The following is a 6,054-nucleotide window of genomic DNA, read 5'->3' on the forward strand; positions in this document are numbered from 1 at the left end:
ACACCCACACCATCCTACCCCCGCCCCCCCCCCCACACACGCCGTGCCTACTGTACACACGTACTCACCCGAGCAATCTCCCGCCGTACACACCCGCTCCCCTCCCCGCTCGTGCCGTACACCGCGCGCCGTTTTTCGCAGGTGGAGCACCCCGTGACGGAGGGCATCACGGGGGTGAACCTGCCCGCCTGCCAGCTGCTGGTGGGGTGTGGCGTGCCGCTGACACGCATCCCCTACATCCGGGCGTTGTACGGCCGAGACCCGCGCGGCGCCGAGCCCTTTGACCTGGAGACCACGCCGCAACGGCCGCCGGAAGGGCACGTGGTGGCGGTGGGTTTGGGGTGTGGGGGTTGGGGAAAGGGTTGGGGGAAGGTTTTTTTGGGGGGGGGAGCGTAGGTGGTTGTGTTAAACAGCACAAGGAAAACGTTGCGCAAAGTAGGTGGTTGTGTGTGTGGAGGGGGGGTGGGCGTGTGGGGAGCGTAGGTGGTGGAATGCCGTGTATTTGAAATGCCAATGGATCCCGTTGACAGGGCTCGGGCAACCATCCTCCCCGCTCCTGCCTTACCCTCGGCCCCCTCCACCCTCCACCCCACACCCCTTCCCCCGTCCAGGTCCGTGTGACCGCCGAGGACGCCGCCGACGGCTTCAAGCCCACCGCTGGCCGCATCGACGAGCTGCACTTCCGCCCCACGCCCGACGTGTGGGGCTACTTCAGCGTCAAGAGCGGCGGCGGCATACACCAGTACAGCGACTCACAGGTGAGGGGTTTAGGTGGTAGGGTGTTTTTATTTTTGGGGTGATCTGTAAATAGCCCAAGCCAATACCAAGCCCGGGGTGGGGATTGAATGGGCCAGTCGAGTAGTCGACGCTCTTCCGATTCAGACCCCAACGGACAGAACCCGAGCCAGGCCAGCCCATAGAGCGCGGAGGGGTGGGAGCCGTGTTCGCTTGTGCCTGGGACCCACCCCACAAACCCGCCAAGTCGACACACCGCTTACCCCCCACCTCCCCACCCGCACCTGAACCCCCCCCCCCGCTGCCCCCTTCATACACACGCACGCACACACTCCCAACACGCCAGTTCGGGCACCTGTTTGCGCGCGGCGAGAGCCGCGAGGCCGCGCTGCGCTCCATGGCTGCGGCGCTGCGCGACTGCGTGACGGTGCGCGGCGAGATCCGCACCACCACCGACTACGTGCTGGACCTGCTGGCCACACCCGAGCTCACGGGTGGGTCGGGTGGGAGGAGGGCTGGAGGGGGGAGGTGGAGTTGTAGGTACCGGCCCGAAGTAAACCCAATGCATACGAGCGAGGAGGAGGAGCGTGTGTGTGTGTGTGGGGGGGTGCCCGGGCCCAACCAAGAAGTCCCATCATTCAAGTAAAGGGGGGGGGATAATGCGATGGGCAGGGATGTTGCGCTGTGTTAAGAGTGCAAGCGGGTTAGCACACCGGCTGGGCTGGGCTGGGGCTGTTGCTCCCTGCAACACGCTCTCGTCACATTGAGCGCCATTCGCAGCATTCACAACAACTCTTCACACAACCTCTCCTGTCTGCCTGCCTCCACACACCGGTCGGCCGCCCCTCCTCCTCTTCCGCCCTCCCCCTACCGTATACTACTTCCTTAACTCATCATGCCTGCAATCCCCCCCCCTCCTGCCCCCCGCAGGCAATGCGGTGCACACGGGCTGGCTGGACAGCCGCATCGCGGCGCGCATCAAGCCCGGCCGCCCGCCCTGGCACATCAGCGTCATAGCGGGTGGGAGCGGGCGGGAAGCAGGGGGCGGGGAGGGGAGGCGGGTGTGTGTGGGGGGGTGTGGGTTGGCATGGCGTTCAAAGAAGATGCAACACCGGCAGGAGAGAAAGGAGGAGGAAGGCCCAGGCCGTATGTGCCTTTTGGGTTTGGAGGTCGTTCATCAAGAGGGAGGCGTTCCAATAGTGCTCCAGGTGACACGCCTACTGCACTCCTCACACCCCTCCCCCCCTCCCCCCCCCCCCGCCCCCGCACCCAGGCGCCGTGGTCAAGTCCGCCGCCGCCGTGGCCGCCGCCTCCTCCGAGTACCTGGGCTACCTGGCCAAGGGGCAGCTGCCGCCCCCCGGCATCAGCCTCATGCGCCTGGAGCACAACATGGTGGGGGGGAGGGGGAGGGCTGGGGGGGGGGGCTGCAGGGGGTTGTATGTCCGAGATGTAGGTCCCAATAGTCTAGGCGGAGGGGGTTAGTTTGTTCCAAAGACACAAGGGGATTATATTCATGATTAATAAACAAGGGGTAAACTTAGGCATCTTGGGGGAGGGCGAGGGGAGGATGCGCGTTTGCAGCAGGGGTTACATGCATTAAGTTTACGAAGTGAAGTCGTAGCCAGGTACAAAGGTACACAGTAGTCGTCGGGGGGGGGGGGAGGGGGGATTGCATGGTTCTAAACATCGGTGACATGGTGGTTGGTGGGATGGAGGTGGTTGGTGGGATGGAGGTGGGAGGCTTTGGGGGGGGGTGTAGCCAGTGAAAGGTGTGTATCTAAAATGGGGGGACGCGAGTTTGCGGCAGCGAGCGGGTGGGTAGGAGTGCACCAGAGTCGACGAATGACAACGCGGTGCACTCGCCCGGCTGGCGACACCACAGAACCTCTTCTTTCCACGCACTGCAACCCTCCTTGACATCTGCATCCTCGTCTCCGCCCCCTCCCCCTGCTCTTGCTGGCCTGGCGGCTGCGGCTGCGGCGCAGGTGATCGAGGGCTTCAAGTTCTGTGTGAGCCTGGTCCGGCGCGGGCCGGGGCTGGCGGCGGTGGGGCTCAACGGCCGCAGTGTGGAGGTGGCCTACCGCAAGATGGGCGACGGAGGATTCCTGCTGCAGGTGTGTGTCTGTGTGTGTGTGTGTGTGTGTGTGTGGGGGGGGGGGGGTTGCAAGGATGTTTGGAGAAGCGGTACAGGGGGGGGGGGAGTGAAATGAATGATTACTTCAGAGGTGAAGGCGTAGAGGGAGGGGGGAAGGGGGTTGTAGATACCAGCCCAAACTAAACCAAACCTGCGAGGGGAGCGGGTGCGTATGGTATCTGAGGAGGGCGTACATGCGCTCTTCACTTGGATTGTTTGCCCTGCAACTCCTGGGATCTGCTCCTTCCCCTTCCACGCCTGGTCTCCCTCCTCCCCTCCCTGTAGCTCTGCCTGTAGCTACTCCCGTTCGTTTTTGTTGTTTTTGGTTTTAGTGTAGGCTGTATTTACAACCCTCCCTTACCTGCAGGTGGACGGCGAGTCGCATGTGGTGCACTACGAGGACGAGGCCGCCGGCACCCGGCTGCTGGTCAACGGCCTGACGGTGCTGCTGGCGGCGGAGGCCGACCCCTCCCGACTCACCGCCTCCAGCCCGGGCAAACTGGTGCGGCGGCTGGTGCCCAGCGGGGGGCGCGTGGAGCGGGACCAGCCCTACGCCGAGGTGGAGGTGAGCAGCGGGAGCAGGGGGAGTGCGTGTGTGTGTGTGTGTGTGTGTGTGTGTGTGTGTGTGTGTGTGTTTGGGTGTGGGGGGGATTTGTTGGGGGGGGATTGGGGAGTGTACGTGTGTGCCGCCCCGCCTCTCCTCCCGTCTTGCCCCGCCTCTCTCGCCCGCCCCACGTTTCTCGCCCCCGCCTCCGCCTCCCCCTCCCCCTCCCGCTCCTCCTATCCCCAGGTGATGAAGATGGTGATGCCGCTGCTGTCGCCCGCCGGCGGCGTGCTGCGCTGGGTGGTGCCCGAGGGCGGCGTGCTGGGGGCGGGGGAGCTGCTGGCGCAGCTGGAGCTGGACGCGGGGGCGGTGGTGGCGGCGCCAGAGCCCTACCCCGGCACCTTCCCGGAGCTGGGGCCGCCGCAGGTGGGCGAAGGGGTGGGGCGAGATAGCTCGATGCGTGTGTATATATGTGTGTGTGTTGTGTGGATACCCACTGTCTCATCCTTGTTACATGTTTCGTTCTCGGCAATGCCTGCAATAAATGTCTGGCAGCTGGTAACGTAGACCTTTACCTCTCGCCATCCCGCCCAGCGCCCGCAACTCAAACCGCTACCACCCTCCCCACCGCCCACAGATCAAGAGCGGGCTGGTGAATGCGGTGCTGGCGGAGGCGCAGGAGGCGGCCCGGGCCATACTGGCGGGCTTCGTGGGGCAGCCCGACGAGGTGGGCGTGTGTGTGTGTGTGTGTGTGTGTGTGTGTGTGTGAGCGTGTGTTCGTGTGTGAGCGTGTGTGTTAGGGTGTGGTTAGTGCCTAGATGAGGGTGCGCTTCCAACCCTGACTACTATCTACTACGCAAGGCTTACCATCCACGTTCCCACGCACCCATCCAACCAACCGTTGGTCTGCTCCCAACCGACCTATACTGCCCCCCCCAAAAACAAATAAATCACCCCGTCCTCACGTGACAGCTGCACAATTAACACAATTACTCCCTCCCCCACATGAATGGCTAACCCCCCCCTCCGCGTCTATTTTGCGGCTGTACCTGCCTACGACTTCACTTCTTAATTAATCATGAATGTAACCCCCTTTACACACACACACAGGTTGTGGAGCAGCTGGTGTGCTGCCTGGACTCGCCCGCACTGGCGCTGATGCAGTGGGGCGCCGAGTTCGCGGTGGTGCGCGGCCGAATGCCGGGGGCCCTGGCGGCGGCGCTGGAGGCGGCGGTGGCGCCGCACGCAGCTGACGTGGCGGCGGCGGAGGATGCGGCGGAGGCGGCGGCGGCGGCCGCGGAGGCGGCGGAGGCGGAGGCGGCGGCCGCGGCGGCGGAGGCGGGCGGCGTGATGTCGCCGGGCGGCGGCAGCACGGGCGACGGCGAGGAGGCGGGCGCGCTGGCGGCGGCGGCGGCGCTGGTGCGGTGCGGCGACTTCCCCTCGGCGGCGGTGCTGGAGGTGATGGAGCGGGCGCTGCAGGTGCGGGCCTGCGTGCGTGTGTGTGTGTGTGTGTGACTTGACGCGTTTTTGTTCGTGACTTGACTATGTTGAATGGTCGGGTGTTCTTGTGTGGGGGAAGCAGATAGGTTTGTTGCACATGTATACTCCGGGATATGATGGGTCGTGCGGCAAGGGGATCTGCCGGGTCGACGTTCAAGGCTGTCTGCCATCTGGAAGCAAGGCGCCCGATTCGGCATCATGTCAGCAACTCCTCTGACCGCTTGTCCCTGCCCGCACCCCTCTCGCCGCTGCTCCCGCCGCAGGAGTCCTCCGCCGCCGACCGGGCCGGACTGGTGGCGGCGCTGGAGCCGCTGCTGAGGCTGGCGCGGGCACACGCCGGCGGACGACAGGTGGGATGAGAAGGGTTGTGAGCCGGGGTGCATTGAGGGCAGTCTTGCACGGGCCCTCCTTTTCGCCTCTAGTTCTCCTTTGCCTTGCTTCTGCTGCTGCTGCCCTCCTTGAACCCATCCCCACCTCGACTCCACCTCAACGCCCGTGCTACCACCGTTTTCGCAATGCGCATCCCACACACACACACGCTCCGCCAGACCACATCTGCAACACCGACCCTCCTTACCCAAGCCCTTTCCCCTGTTCCCTCCCCCTACGCCTGCCGTCTACTTTCGCTACTCTTTGCAAACCCCCCCTCCCACGTCCTCGCCGCCCTGCTTCAGGCCTACGCGCGCAGTGTGGTGGGCGACATGCTGGAGAGCTTTCTGTCCGTGGAGGAGGCCTTCACCGCAGCCAGGAGGTGAGGGTGGGGGAGGGACGTGGAGGAGGCCTTCACCGCAGCCAGGAGGTGGGGGTGGGGAGAGGGGAGGAGGGGAGGGGGGAGGGGGGAGGGGGGAGGGGGGAGGAGGGGAGGGGTTGTAAATACCAGCCCAAGCCGAGCCAAACTAGCGGAGCACAGGCAGACGCATTAATTGCAAGCGGTAATACTTATGTGATGGGGGAGCGGCAATAGGGGCAGCTCGGGATTTGAGGACCACAGCGCTTCAGCGCAGATGCCTGAATGGGGTTTGTAGATACCTGACGTGCCAACAACCGCTTTGGCTAAATGCCGCCACAGGGAGGGCGCCGGCGGCGCGGCGAGCGGCGCGGACGGCGGCGCCGCCGCCGGTGCCGGCGGCGCTGCCGGTGC

At 64.9% G+C, this 6,054-nt stretch overlaps 1 protein-coding gene across 1 annotated transcript in view; it reads left to right on the forward strand.

Moving 5' to 3' along the window:
* CHLRE_08g373050v5 (uncharacterized protein) overlaps positions 1–6,054 on the forward strand; it is a 23,861-nt gene that overhangs the window by 5,736 nt on the left and 12,071 nt on the right. The window contains exons 10-22 of the mRNA XM_043065065.1: positions 142–330; positions 612–758; positions 1,082–1,229; positions 1,666–1,755; positions 2,009–2,127; positions 2,721–2,849; positions 3,237–3,434; positions 3,660–3,839; positions 4,051–4,140; positions 4,524–4,892; positions 5,177–5,263; positions 5,588–5,664; positions 5,983–6,001. Of these exons, the coding sequence (XP_042922066.1) occupies positions 142–330; positions 612–758; positions 1,082–1,229; positions 1,666–1,755; positions 2,009–2,127; positions 2,721–2,849; positions 3,237–3,434; positions 3,660–3,839; positions 4,051–4,140; positions 4,524–4,892; positions 5,177–5,263; positions 5,588–5,664; positions 5,983–6,001 (1,842 nt within the window). The remainder of the gene's footprint in view (positions 1–141; positions 331–611; positions 759–1,081; positions 1,230–1,665; positions 1,756–2,008; positions 2,128–2,720; positions 2,850–3,236; positions 3,435–3,659; positions 3,840–4,050; positions 4,141–4,523; positions 4,893–5,176; positions 5,264–5,587; positions 5,665–5,982; positions 6,002–6,054) is intronic.

Source organism: Chlamydomonas reinhardtii, chromosome 8 (genome assembly GCF_000002595.2).
Source record: "Chlamydomonas reinhardtii strain CC-503 cw92 mt+ chromosome 8, whole genome shotgun sequence".
In the NCBI taxonomy this organism is placed as follows: domain Eukaryota; kingdom Viridiplantae; phylum Chlorophyta; class Chlorophyceae; order Chlamydomonadales; family Chlamydomonadaceae; genus Chlamydomonas; species Chlamydomonas reinhardtii.